Source organism: Passer domesticus, chromosome 1 (assembly GCF_036417665.1).
Source record: "Passer domesticus isolate bPasDom1 chromosome 1, bPasDom1.hap1, whole genome shotgun sequence".
Classification (NCBI taxonomy): Eukaryota; Metazoa; Chordata; class Aves; order Passeriformes; family Passeridae; genus Passer; species Passer domesticus.
Window position 1 is genome coordinate 356,979 of NC_087474.1, and position 13,232 is coordinate 370,210.

Below are 13,232 nucleotides of genomic sequence, written 5' to 3' on the forward strand. Positions count from 1 at the left end.
GAGGGTCACACAGGGAGCGCTCAGCCCAGCAGGGCCATGTGGGCAGCTCGGGAGGGGGGCCGTCACCAGGCAGGGGTGACACGGGGGTGACACGGGGGTGGCACAGGGGGGACACTGGGGGGACACAGGGGGGACACTGGGGACACCCCCGCCCCGCGGGGCAGAGCGACAGGGGAGGGGGCGGGGTCAGCCCCACGGCCACGCCCACAAAATCATACGTCACTCGGCCCGGCCCCGCCTGCCGGTGGCAAGGGCGCCCCCTCGCGGCGCGGAGGACCGTCCGCAGCACACAGGTCACCCAGCCACCCTCGTGGCCACACAGGCCGCCACAAAGCGCAGCCCGTCCGCCTTGCAGCCCGCTTTATTGGGGACAGCGGGGACCCCTCAGGGCTCCTCCTTAGTCTGCCGGCGGATGAGCTCGGCGTAGAGACCCCCGCGCCGCAGCAGCTCCTCGTGAGTCCCTGCCTGCGGAGACAGCGGGGACAGCCATGGGTGTCACCAGCCATTGGTGCCACCAGCCATGGGTGTCTCCAGCCATGGGTGTGACCAGCCATTGGTGCCACCAGCCATGGGTGCCACCAGCCATTGGTGCCACCAGCCATGGGTGTCTCCAGCCATGGGTGTGACCAGCCATTGGTGCCACCAGCCATGGGTGTCTCCAGCCATGGTGTCCCCGGCCCGCAGGTCTCACCTCGGCCACGCGGCCCCGGGCCAGCACGGCGATGAGGTGCGCGCCGCGGATGGTGCTGAGGCGGTGCGCGATCAGCAGCACGGTGCGGCCGCGGGCCGCCCGCTCCAGCGCCGCCTGCACCGCCCGCTCCGCCTGCGCGTCCAGCGCGCTCGTGGCCTCGTCCAGGATGAGCACGGCCGGGTCCTTGAGCAGCGCCCGGGCGATGGCGATGCGCTGCTTCTGCCCCCCGGACAGCGCCGTGCCGCGCTCGCCTGCGGGCACCGCGGGGACACCGCGGGGACGCCGTGGGGATGCTGAGCTGCACCATCCCAGGGGACCCCCAGAACGTCCGTGCCATCGGCCCGGGGACACCGCCCCAGCCCGCAGCCCATCCCTCCTGCCCGGAGCCCAGCGCCCTGCGCACAGCTGGACGTCAGCGGTGACACAGCGCTGTCCCCGCAGCACCGGGATCGCCTCGGCTGGCTCCAGGCTGGCCTGACCCCTCCCGGGAGCCCCGGCCATACCCACGATGGTGTCGTAGCCCTGGGGGAAGCTGCGGATGAAGCCGTCAGCGTTGGCGAGCCGCGCGGCCTCGTACACCTCGGCATCGGAGGCTCCCGGCTTCCCGAAGCGGATGTTCTCCATGATGGTTGTGCCAAACAGCACCGGCTCCTGCAGCACGCCCCGGCCTCAGCACCGAGCCAGCCCTGCCCCGCCTCCCTCCCTGCCCTCCCCAGGGACAGCCGGGGGTCCTGCCCCACCTGGCTGATGAAGCCGATGACCTGCCCCCGCAGCCACGAGGGGTCCAGGCCCGCGATGTCGTGCCCGTCCAGGGTGATGGTTCCTGCCGTGGGCTCATAGAACCGCTCCAGCAGCGCTGCCACCGTGGACTTCCCTGCGGAGGAGACCCCTGAGCCCCCTGCTCCGGATCCCCCGGCTCCAGCAGCACTGGGGGTCCCCCGTCCCTGGCATACACTGGGTGCACTGGGCAGAGGACTGGGGTGCAGGAGGATGCACCCAGGGAGAGGGTGGGGGGTTCTGGTACCTCCTCCTGAGGGGCCCACGATGGCCACGGTCTGGCAGGGGGGCAGGGTGAGGCTGAAGTCCTGCAGGACAGGGTAGCCAGGCCGGGTGGGATAGCTGCAGGGAGAGGAGCAGGGGCTGCAGGGCTGTGGGGACACGGTGCCAATGCCCCTGCCCATGGTGGATCAGAGCCATGGGGGGCCAGGCAGGGGCCTGGTGGGGCCCACCTGAAGGAGACGTGGTCGAAGCAGATGTGTCCAAGCAGGGAGTGGGCAGGGATGGTGGCCCCCCCCTGCAGTGGCACCAGGGGCTCCAGTCTCAGCAGCTCCAAGACACGGGCGCCAGCACTCAGACCCCGCACCACCTGTGGGGGAACAGCAGGAGCACCTCATGGCCCCCCAGACCCCACCTCATGGCCCCTCAGACCCCACCTCACTGGCACTCAGACCCCACCTCACCCACAGGGAGGGTGGTGAAAGCAGCCCCAGAGCCCCAAACCTGAATTCCCAGCCTCAGGGGGTGCCAGGACCCCTCACCACACCTACCTGGCCCATCAGGATGGAGATGCTGGCCAAGGACCTGGGATGCACAAGGGCAGAGGTTGAGCTCAGGGCTGTACCCAGGCAGGCTGCGGGGTACAGGGGGTGCCAGAGGTACTGGGGGCCCTGCCCTGACCTTTGCACTGTCTGCGAGGCCACCAGGAAGGACATGAGGTCACCAGGCGAGAGCTGGTCTCCAGCCATCAGGGAGCCACCCACGAAGATGGTTCCCAGGACGATGCCTGAGGGGTGGGGACAGAGCTGGGGTTTGAAGGGGACATGCAATAGGGACATGGAGGGGGTCCTGTCCCAGGCACAGCCCCCAGGCCCCACCGTGCCCCCACTCACCGTTGAGCGCCAGGTTGGAGAGCCCCTGGAAGGCGGCGATGCCCAGGCCCAGCCGCTCGCTCAGACGTCCGGCACGGTCCACCTCGGCACGGAACAGCCTGGGGCAGGCATGGGCTGGGGTCCCCCCTGCCACACGCCCACCTCCCCGAGCCCCAGCCCTCCCCTTACCCTGCCTGCTGCTCCTCCATGGCGAAGGCGCGCACCGTCCGCACGTTGCCCAGCGCCTCGTCGGCCACCACGGTGGCCTTGGCCACCTGCAGGGACAGCGGGGACATGGAGACGCGCCCGCTGCAGGGCGGGCAGGACAGGGGCTCTCGGGTGAGGGCTACCTGCTCCTGTGCCTGGCGGGACAGGCTGCGCAGGAAGGCGCCGATGAAGGCGCCAGCGCCCACCAGGGCCGGCAGCGCCACGAGCAGCAGCGCCGTGAGCCTGGGCGACAGCAGGTACAGCGACACGAAGCAGCCGGCGGTCTGCGTGCCGCTGCGCAGGCCCTGCGGGGACACAGGGGCTGGGGGGACCGCCAGGATTGCCCAGGACGTAGCTGGGCTCAGCTGGCAGGTGGTGGGCTCACCTGGGAGATGGCCAGCTTGAAGGAAGACTTGAACTCCTGGATGTCGGCCGTCAGCCGTGTCACCAGCTGCCCCGTGCGTGTGGCATCAAAGAAGGCCACCTCCTGCCTGCCGGGGGAGCGGTGGGTGGGGGTCCCGGGCCCCCGTCTGTCCCGCCCCGTCCCTGCCGGGTTACCTGAGCAGGGCGCTGAAGAGAGCCTTGCGCATGTTGCCGGCCACCCGCTCGCCGACGCGGGCCAGCAGCGCGATGTACCCGAAGGTCAGCAGGCCCTGCGGGACGGGGGGTCAGGAGGGCCGGGGGCACCCCGGGACCCCCACCCACCCTTTCGGGGGTCGGCACTCACCTGCAGGCAGTAGACGGCGAGCAGCCGCAGGGCCGGGCGCTGCACCTCCCGCAGGTAGGTGGCAACGTGGCCGCGGGCACATCGGGCCACCACGTCCACCAGCTGGCCCAGCAGCACCGGGATGCGCACGTTGAGCAGGGCCGCGCCCAGCGCCAGCTGCGGGGACACAGGACAGGGCTGGCATGGCATTGGGACAGGGCTGGCACGGCACTGGGACAGCGGGTGGCCTGGCACAGCACTGGGACAGCGCTGCCACAGCACCCCGACAGCAGCAGAGGGGTGCCACACCGTGGCACTGGGACAGTGGGTGTCACACCGTGGCACTGGGACAGTGGGTGTCACACCATGGCACTGGGACAGTGGGTGGCCTGGCACAGCACTGGGACAGCGGGTGTCACACCATGGCATTGGGACAGTGGGTGGCCTGGCACAGCACTGGGACAGCGGGTGTCACACCATGGCACTGGGACAGTGGGTGGCCTGGCACAGCACTGGGACAGCGGGTGTCACACCATGGCACTGGGACAGTGGGTGGCCTGGCACAGCACTGGGACAGCGGGTGTCACACCATGGCACTGGGACAGTGGGTGGCCTGGCACAGCACTGGGACAGCGGGTGTCACACCATGGCACTGGGACAGTGGGTGCCCTGGCACAGCAGTGGGACAGCGGGTGTCACACCATGGCATTGGGACAGTGGCTATCTTGTGTCAGCACTGGGATGGTGGCCGTCACACTGTGCCACTGGGACAGCACGTGTCACACAACAGCGGATACCAGGATGGCGGGTATCACACAATGGCACCAGGATGTCACACCATAGCATGGGGACAGGCGGTGTCACATCCCTACACAGGAACTGTGCCATCACACTGTGGCACTAGGACAGTGACAGGCAGGGATGGCAGGTGCCACACCATGTCAGTGGGACAGTGGCCATCCTGCTGTGGCACCTGTGCAGTGTTACTCCACGGCACAGGTGTGACACAGGGACAGTGGGGACAAGGCCACCCTCTCAGCCCTGCTCACCACAACAGCAGCTGAGAGCGCCAGGAGCTGCGGGCGCAGGAAGGTCCAGAACAGTGGCCAGTCAAAGGGGGTCTCCGGGGGGGGCTCTGGCGGCTCGGGAGCAGCGGGGGGGCCGTTGGGGACAGTGGCCTCCTGGCAGCGCGCAGCCGAGCGCAGCAGCCCCAGCAGCACGCAGCCCGTGCCCGAGCCCACCAGCAGCAGCCGCCGGGGCGCCGGGAGGGCTGCGGGCAGCCGGGGGGGCACGGCCAGCCCCGGCCGCTCCCCATACCTGAAACTGGGGAGAGGGGAGAGAAGTGAACCTGGGGGAGTCCCCACTGATCAGCCCAGGCGCCGCAGAGTCCCCTGTCCCCCCAGCAGGAGCTGGAACCCCGGGGTCCTGGCTCCCCAGCAGGAGTTGGGGTGCCCCCACCACCCCAGGGCCCGTGAGTCTGGCACTCCCCGGCCGCCGCAGGTGCCAGCTCCGCACACCGCAGCACACCCAGAGCCGGGGTGACCCCCAAGGCGCCCGGGGTCCCCAGGACCTGCCCACGTGTGCCCCCGCCCCGACTCCCGTGCGCTGCTCCGGGGAGCCCCCGAACCCCAAACCCCCCGGGAGCCCCGGCCGCCCCGCGGTCCCCCCGCAGCCATCCAGGCGTCCGGGATTCCCCGCGGGTTCCCGGCACCCCTGGCTCCCCCGCAGCCCGACTCCCAGCCCCGGGACCCCCGCGACCCCCGGGCGGGGGCTGCTCCCGGCAGAGCGGGGCTCCCGCGCTCCCGGGAGCCGAGGCTCGGGCCCCCCGGGGTCCCGCGCTCCCCGCTACCTGCGCCCCGCGACGGAGGGCGGCCGCAGCCGGCTCCAGGCGCCCGCCGCCCGCAGCAAGAGCACCGGCAGCGGCATGGCGGCTCGGCGGGGCGGCACCGGGGGCGGCACCGGGGGCGGCACCGGGGCGGGACCGGGCGGGCGGAGCCCCAGCACGGCGGCCCGGGCCCAGCGCCGGCCCCGACCCGCACCGGCCCCTCGGGCCCTTCCCGGGCTCCGCGCCCTGACCCCGCCGATCCCGGTCCCGGCACACCGCTGCTCCCCGGGCCGCCTGCGGAGCCGCACCGGAACCCCGCGCCGGAGCCCGGAGCGCGCCCGGCACCCCCGACCCCGCCGCTGCCCGGGGCCGCTGCCGGTGCGGCCATGGCCGGCGGGGCCCGGGGCGGGCGCGGGGCCCCCTGAGCGCCCGGCACCGGCGGGGACCGGGCCGGCACCGAGCGGCCAGGTGAGCAGGGACGGGCCGGCGGAGCCCCGGTGTGCGGGGTCGCGCCGCTCCTTTGCGGGGTCCTGCCGCCCCGCCGCTGCCCCGGGAGCGCCGCCGGGGGCGCGGGGCACCGGGCGGGCGCGTGCCCTGCCGCCGTGCCCGTGCCCGTGTCCCCGCGTGCGCTCCCGGGGCACTCGCGGGGGCACCGGCGAGCCCCGGCCGTGGTCAGGGGGCACAGCCGTGTGTCGCCACCGGGGCTCGTGTCGCCACCGGGGCTCGGGTCACCACGGGGGTGGTGGCACCCTGCCGTGTCCCGCGGGCTGCTGTCCCTGTCCCCGTGCGGGGTCGCGGGGCTCCCCGTGACACGGGTGACGCTGCGGAAACACACGTGTGTCCCGGCAGGGTCACCGGGGCCACTGTCCGCGCCGCCGTGTCCCCGGGGTGCCACGTGCCCCGGGCTCTGTCCCCGGCCCCGGGGGTGTCCCGGTGCCCGTTCCGGGGATCCCCGGCCCCCCCGTTTACCCTCTGGGGCTATTTTCGGGCTCCGCGGGTATTTTTGGCCTCCCGATGCGGAGCTGGCTGGGACGGGCCGTGCCGGTGTCACCCGCCGGGACACCCGATCCCGGGGGCTGCGGCCGCTGTCCCCGGGGGTGTTGCACAATTGGGGTCGAGTCTCTCTTGCTGCACCAGCCCCGCGCCGTGAGTCAGCCGCGGGCAGGTGGGGCCGGGCGGTGTCACCCGCGGCCACCGGCCCGGCCGGACAGCGGCTGTGGCCACCGCGGGGGACGCTGGTGACGCGCGGCGCGGCGGTAAGGGCACCGTGGGGCTGGACCGGGGGTCCCGCCCTGCTCCAGGGTGGGGGTCCCATCCTTCCCCAGGGGGTGATGGTCCCACCCAAGAGTTTGGGGTCTCTTCCAAGAGTTTTGGGTCCCGTCCTGCCCTGTGGGAGGTTGTTCCCTGCCCCAAGGTGCGGGGTCCTGCCCTGCCCCAGAGGGGTGGGGGGTCCAGTCCTTCCCCGGGCCGGGGTCCGCAAGGCACTGAGAGGCCACCAGGGCTCAGGAGCTGGTCCTGAGCTGGTCCCGCTCTGGGCTGCTGCCCCCGGCTCGGGGGTGCTGTGTCCGTGGGGAGTGGGGTCTGTGGGGGGTCCGTGGGCACACGAGTGCATGGGGAGGGGGCTCTGTGGGGAGGGGGCTCTGTGGGGGGCTGTGATCACAGGGGTCCGTGGGGGGAGGAGTCCCCCCACTCGGGCCGGGCAGCACAGCATGGCCCGGGGACGGCCGGGGGGAGTATTGGGGTCCCTCGGACCTCGCAGGGGATTCCCCCCCGGGGAGCCCTACAGGGTCAGGGCAGGCTCTGGCACCGGCCGGGCCGGTGGGACAGGACGGGCCGGTGGCACCTGCGGTGTCACCTGCCCGCGGCCGGGGCCAGCTCAGGCCGCCCGAATTCGGGGCACGCGGGCGGCGCGGCGGCACCCCGGCGGCATTTCCGGGGCCCCACGCCCGCCCCGCGGCGGCCCCCGGCGCTCACGGTCCCCGGCAGGTGATGGCGGAGCAGCGAGAGGAGGACCGGGACTACCGGGAGTACCGGCGGCTGGAGGATGGGGAGGAGGACTCGCCCCCCGGCGAGGAGGAGGAGGAGCAGCTGCTGCTGCACGTCACCGAAGGACCGACAGGTACTGGGGTCCCGTCTGGGGGGGATCCGGGGTCCCGCGGGCTGTTTGGGGACCCCGGGTGGTGTGTCTGGGTGCGGGGTGGGGCGCGGGGTCCCGGGTGGGGGCGGTACCACATTCTCACCTGATCCCCCGTGTTTTTCCCCCCAGACTCGTGGCACCACATTAAGGACCTGGACAGTTTCTTCACCAAGATATCCTGGCACAGCCCCTGGTGGCACTGTGGGGGACATGGGGTGACTCTGGGGGTGGGGGGGGACATGGGGGGGTCCATCACCCCTTCGTAGTCTCCTTAACCCCCCCCACATCTACCAGTTCCACCAGAGGAACGGCTTTGCCTGCGTCCTGCTCTCGGACGTGCTCGAGCTGCTGTAAGTGACGCCGTGCTGTCACCGTGCGGTGCCAGGCGGCCCGGGGGGTGCCGCTGACCCCCCCGTGCCCGCAGGCAGTTCCTGTTCGTGGTCACCTTCAGCACGTTCCTGCTGTGCTGCGTGGACTACGACGTGCTGTTTGCCACGCGCCCGCTCAACCACAGCCACGTCCCCGAGCGCGCCAAGGTGACGCTGCCCGACGCCGTGCTGCCCGCCCCGCAGTGCGCCCGCAGGTGGGCAGGGCAGCGGGGACACTGCGGGGTCTCCTCAGTGCTGCGGGGACACACGGGCTCCCGGCGGCGTGCGTGACGCGCGTGTCCCCAGAGGGTCAGTGGTGACGGTGGCTACGGCTCCCGCTGCTGCCTGCGTGGCCATGCAGATGTCCCTGTGCCACCAGCGTGGCTCTGCGGGGTCAGGGTGCCACTGGTGTGGCTCACGGGGTCCTGGTGCTGTGGGTGACGTGTCCCCAGCAGTCCCTGAGACTGCAGATGGCCGTGAGGCAGCTGGTGGCACTGGTGACATCTGTGTTTCTGCAGCCTTCATGGCAGCGGGTGGCTGCTGCCTGGGAAGGGTTTGGTGGCCCTGCTGACACTTGTGTCCCCACCTGTGTCAGCAGGTGGCTTCTGCTTTTGCTGGCACTGGTGTGGCTGTGGGGGGGTCCTGGTGGCACTGGTGACAGCTGTGTTCCCTTAGCAAGCTCTGTGGCACTGATTGGCAGGTGGCCACGGGGGCTTGGTGGCCCTGGTGACACCCGTGTCCCCACAGGCTCCGTGGCAGCGGGTGGCTGCTGTTCCTGCTGGTGCTGGCGGGCGCAGTCTGGCTGTGCCGCCTGGTCACGGCGCTGCGGCGCCTCGTGGGCTACTGGGAGATCAGGAGCTTCTACATCCGCGCGCTCGGCATCCCCGCGGTGAGGGACGGGGCTGGGCAGGGGCTGTGGGGGCTGGGGTCCGGGCTAGGAGGGCTGGGGTCCGGGCTGGGCTCTCAGGTGCCGCGGGTGCCCAGTGCCACGCTGAGTGACACCAGCACCGAGCAGCGCCAGGCCGCGCCGCGGGTGCCCAGTGCCGATGGCAGTGCCGTCGCCGCAGGAGGAGCTGTGTAACCACAGCTGGCAGTCGGTGCAGGCCCGGCTGCTGGCCCTGCAGCGGCGCCAGCCCCTGTGCGTGCCGCGCCGGGAGCTGACGGAGCTCGACATCCACCACCGCATCCTGCGCTTCCGCAACTACACCGTGGCCATGGTCAACAAATCCCTGCTGCCCGTGCGCTTCCGCCTGCCGCTGCTGGGCCCCGTGGTCTTCCTGACGCGCGGGCTGCAGTTCAACCTGGAGCTGCTGCTGTTCCGCGGCCCGGCCGCGCTCTTCCAGAACACCTGGAGCCTGCGGCCGCAGGTGAAGCGGGCGGGCGCGCGGCGGGCGCTGGCGCGGGGGCTGGCGCGGGCGGCCGTGCTGCTGGGGGTGGCCAACCTGGCGCTGTGCCCCTGCGTGCTGGGCTGGCGCCTGCTGCTCGCCTTCTTCAGCTACGCCGAGGGGCTGAAGCGGGCGCCGGGCAGCCTGGGCGCGCGCCGCTGGTCGCTCTACGCGCGCCACTACCTGCGCCACTTCAACGAGCTGGGCCACGAGCTGCAGGCGCGGCTGGGCCGCGGCCACGCGCCCGCCACCAAGTACATGGACTCCTTCAGCAGCCCGCTGCTGGCCGTGCTGGCTCGCCACGTCGGCTTCTTCGCCGGCTCCGTGCTGGCCGTGCTCATCGTGCTCACCGTGTACGACGAGGACGTGCTGACGGTGCAGCACATCCTGACGGCCATCACGCTGCTGGGGCTCGTGGTCACCGTGGCCAGGTGGGTGCTGCATTGGTGGCCAGGTGGATGGGCCAGACCCTGTGCCGTGCCATGCGGGGCCGGGTGGGCAGCGGGGGCTGAGGTGGGACCCCCCCGTGCCCCCGCAGGTCCTTCATCCCGGACGAGCACGCGGTGTGGTGCCCGGAGCAGCTGCTGCAGCGGGTCCTGGCCCACGTCCACTACCTGCCCGAGCACTGGCAGGGCCGTGCCGGCCGCGCCGAGACACGAGCAGAGATGGCACAGCTCTTCCAGTACAAGGCGGTGCGTGCAGCCCCCCCTGCCCGAGCCCCCCTCCCAAGGACCCCACTGCCCTGGGACCCTCCTCTCCCCCCAGCCCCCCAATCCCAGCACCCCACAGACTGGGGGCCCCCCATGCTGGGACTTCCCAGCCCTGGCACTCCCCACCTCAGCATCCCCAGCCCAGACCCCTCAACACTGGGACCCCCTGCTCCAAGACCCCATTGCCCTGGGACCCCCTGCCTTGGGACCCCCCCACCCCAGGACCTGTCAGAGTGGGGGCTTCCTGTGCCAGGATCCCATAGCCTGGATCCCCCACACTGGGACGGTCGTGCCCCCGGTTTCCCCACTCTCGAGGCATCCCCATCCTGCTTTGGAATCCCCCACAGTGAGATCCCTCCCCCCCGGGCAGCCCTGCCCAAGGACTCCCCTCCTCAGGACCTCCTGCCCTGAGACCCCACCCCGGACATCCCGCCCCAGGGCTCCCGAATGTGGGACCCCTGCCCCGGGACACCCCCTGATCCCGCTGCCCCCGTGCAGGTTTTCATCCTGGAGGAGCTGCTGAGCCCCCTCGTGACCCCCCTGATCCTCATCTTCGCATTCCCCCCCCGCGCCCTCGACATCGTGGACTTCTTCCGCAACTTCACGGTGGAGGTGGCGGGGGTGGGCGACATCTGCTCCTTCGCGCAGCTGGACGTGCGCCACCACGGCAACCCGCAGGTGGGCACGGCGCGGGGCCGGGGCGCTGCGGGGCCGCCGTGCGCTGCCGGCGCGTGCCACGTGTCGCTGTCCCCGCAGTGGCTGTCCGAGGGACACACGGAGGCGCCCCCGGAGCGCCAGGCGGAGCACGGCAAGACGGAGCTGTCGCTGATGCGCTTCGCCCTGAGCAACCCGCGCTGGCGGCCGCCGCCGCCCGCCCGCCGCTTCCTCGGCCACCTGCAGGCGCAGGTGACCCGCGACGCGGCCACCGCGCCCGCGTCCCTGCTGCCCGAGGACTCGGCGCTGGCGGTGAGTGCGGGCCCGGGGGCGCTGCGGGGTGTCGTGCGTGCCCCGCTGACGGTGTCCCCGCAGCCCGAGGCGCTGCTGAGCAGCGTCCTGGCGGCCGGCGGGCTGCTGGCCCGGGGGCAGCCCTGCAGCACGGCCAGCGCCACCGCCAGCCTGCTGGCGTCCCTGCGGACCCCGCTGGGCACCCCGCCCTGCGCAGCCCCCGACAGCCCCGCCGAGCACCCCGAGGACAGGTGGGGACGCGGGCCGTGAGGAGGGGCGACGTGGCGGGGACATGGGGGGCGTGGGGAGGGGGGACGGGGCTGGGGAGGGTGTCAGGGCAGCCTGGGGGGTCACCGAGGGGGGCTGCCGGGGTGGGGAGGGGGTGTCACGGGGGGGTGTCACAGCGGGCAGGGGCGGCAGGGAGGGGTGTCACAGCCAGGAGGGGTGTCGGGGCAGGGAGGGAAGGGGTGTCACAGCCAGGAGGGGTGCTGCGGGGGGTGTCACAGCCAGGAGGGGGGCTGCGGGGGGTGTCACAGCCAGGAGGGGTGCTGCGGGGGGTGTCACAGCCAGGAGGGGGGCTGCGGGGGGTGTCACAGCCAGGAGGGGGGCTGCGGCGGGGCTGTCACCGCGTGTCGCCCCCCCCGTGCCCCAAGGCCGGCGCTGAGTGAGTCGCGGCTGCGCAGCCTGAGCCGCTCGGCGCTGCTGGCCGAGGTGGCCTCCGCCGAGATGAGCCTCCACGCCATCTACCTGCACCAGGTGTGTCACCCGCGCCTCCCGGGGTCCCCCTGCCCGCAGCGCCCCGGGACACGGCTCCCTTGGGCTCCCTGGTGTCTCTCACCAGAGCGTCGCTGTCTGCGTGCTCTGCCTCCTGGCCCTGGTCCCTTGTCCCTGTCCCTCATCCCCGGTGCCATGCCAGGCTGTCCCCACCCTCCCTGCCCCGCTGGGTGACACCCACCCTCTGTTCCCGGCCACTGACCGCAGCTGGTGTCACCCGTGGTGCCCCTTCTGCCCCCATTTGGGGCGGGGGAGTGCCCCGGGCTGAGGGACCCCTGTGCTGCCCACGGGGGGCTCCGAGTGCCAGGGCGGGGGGCTCTGCTGTGCTGGGGGGCTCCAGCAGCACTGTGGGGGCTCTGGCTGCTCTGGGGGGGCTCTGAGCACCCATCCAGCTCTCTGCTGCTCCCTGACCCCTCTGCCCCCAGCTCCACCAGCAGCAGCAGCAGCAGCCGCAGGGCCCCGGCCCGCAGCCCGCGGGGGCACCCAAACACCCCTTCGTGACCACAGGTGAGCCCGCGGGCTGTCCCTGGGCTGGGGGACACTGCCAAAGCCCCCCACCGCGGGGCTGAGCCTGCAGCCGGGGGGCTCTGGAGGTCCTGACCCCCCCGTGCCCCCCAGGCTCGGCTGCCCGCGCCTCGCAGCTGCGGGAGATGCCGCTGGGCGGGTGGGCCGAGGAGGAAGAGGAGGAGGAAGAGGAGACGATGACGTAGCCGGGCCCGGCGCCGGTGGGTGGGGACACGGGGGAGCGGGGACCCCCGGGACTGGGGCATGGAAACCCCCGGGGGTGGGAGATGGAACCCCTCGGGGCTGGGGGACTGGGACCCCCGGGCTGGGGGGACAGGGACTCGGAAGGAACACACTGGGACACGGAGGGGCTGGGGGACAGGGACCCCTGGGGCTGGGGACAGGGGCTCCGGGGCTGGGGCTCAGTGGGGGCTGGCTGCCACGTGTGCAGTTTCTGGGGTGCCCAGTGTTGGGGTCCCCAAGTGCCGGGGTCCCTGCTCGGGGTCCCTGCTGACTCCCCGTTCCCTCTGCAGGGTCCTGGTTGTGCCGAGACCCCCCGGAGGTGCCGGGGGAGCCGCCAGGGGCACAGTGGGGGGCTCGCCGTGCCCACTATGCTGCCAGGGGGGCCCTGTCTGTAGGAGCCCCCTGCTCGGGGCGTCCCTGGTGCCCCCACTACGGTGCAGGGTCAGGGGTGCTGCCAGGGCCCCCCCAGGTGCTGTTTTTGGGGGGCACAGGGCTGGTGCCCCCCGTGGTGCCCCCAGCACCAGCTGAAATAAAGGTTTACAGAGGGGCTGTGCCCACTGGCTGTGCCCGGGGCGAGCTGGAGGTCCTGGGGGGGCGATGCCATGGGTGGGGCCGTGGCAGTTTGGGGTGACACGGGGGGTCCTGGGGGGTGATGCCATGAGTGGGGCCGTGGCAGTTTGGGGTTACACGGGAGGTCCTGGGCAGGTGGCAGCGGTGGGGCTGGCAGGGGGGGCACTCACCTGCAGCCACACAGGTGGGAGCCACACGACCATGGCTGTGTCCTTGTGCCCCCCATCTCCCACCCCTCAGAGCCACGGGCTGTGTCCTTGTGCCCCCCGTTTCCCACCCCCCCGTGTCTGGAGCGTGGC

At 72.6% G+C, this 13,232-nt stretch overlaps 2 protein-coding genes across 3 annotated transcripts; one reads left to right on the forward strand and one right to left on the reverse strand.

Annotated features, from left to right (window-relative positions):
* Positions 1-308: 308 nt before the first annotated feature.
* ABCB8 (ATP binding cassette subfamily B member 8) lies at positions 309-5,452 on the reverse strand. Its single transcript, XM_064408870.1, has 16 exons — positions 5,322-5,452; positions 4,522-4,795; positions 3,494-3,649; positions 3,325-3,419; positions 3,152-3,257; positions 2,910-3,071; positions 2,749-2,834; positions 2,581-2,678; positions 2,369-2,474; positions 2,239-2,272; positions 1,921-2,057; positions 1,716-1,810; positions 1,432-1,565; positions 1,195-1,342; positions 692-942; positions 309-465 (listed from the first exon to the last, which is right to left on the reverse strand). The coding sequence occupies exons 1-16, from the start codon at positions 5,396-5,398 to the stop codon at positions 385-387; spliced, it is 2,040 nt and encodes a 679-aa protein (XP_064264940.1). The 5' UTR covers positions 5,399-5,452; the 3' UTR covers positions 309-384.
* ATG9B (autophagy related 9B) lies at positions 5,392-12,793 on the forward strand. Of its 2 annotated transcripts, none has more exons than XM_064408718.1 (15): positions 5,392-5,765; positions 7,284-7,416; positions 7,564-7,607; positions 7,720-7,784; positions 7,859-8,017; positions 8,550-8,691; positions 8,870-9,618; positions 9,726-9,879; positions 10,396-10,575; positions 10,654-10,863; positions 10,927-11,093; positions 11,496-11,598; positions 12,042-12,123; positions 12,235-12,341; positions 12,654-12,793. In XM_064408718.1, the coding sequence occupies exons 1-14, from the start codon at positions 5,397-5,399 to the stop codon at positions 12,324-12,326; spliced, it is 2,649 nt and encodes an 882-aa protein (XP_064264788.1). In that variant the 5' UTR covers positions 5,392-5,396; the 3' UTR covers positions 12,327-12,341; positions 12,654-12,793. The 2 variants fall into 2 exon arrangements, with proteins under 2 accessions (XP_064264788.1, XP_064264847.1); XM_064408777.1 differs by having other exon boundaries at positions 11,526-11,598.
* The last annotated feature ends 439 nt before the right edge of the window (positions 12,794-13,232 follow it).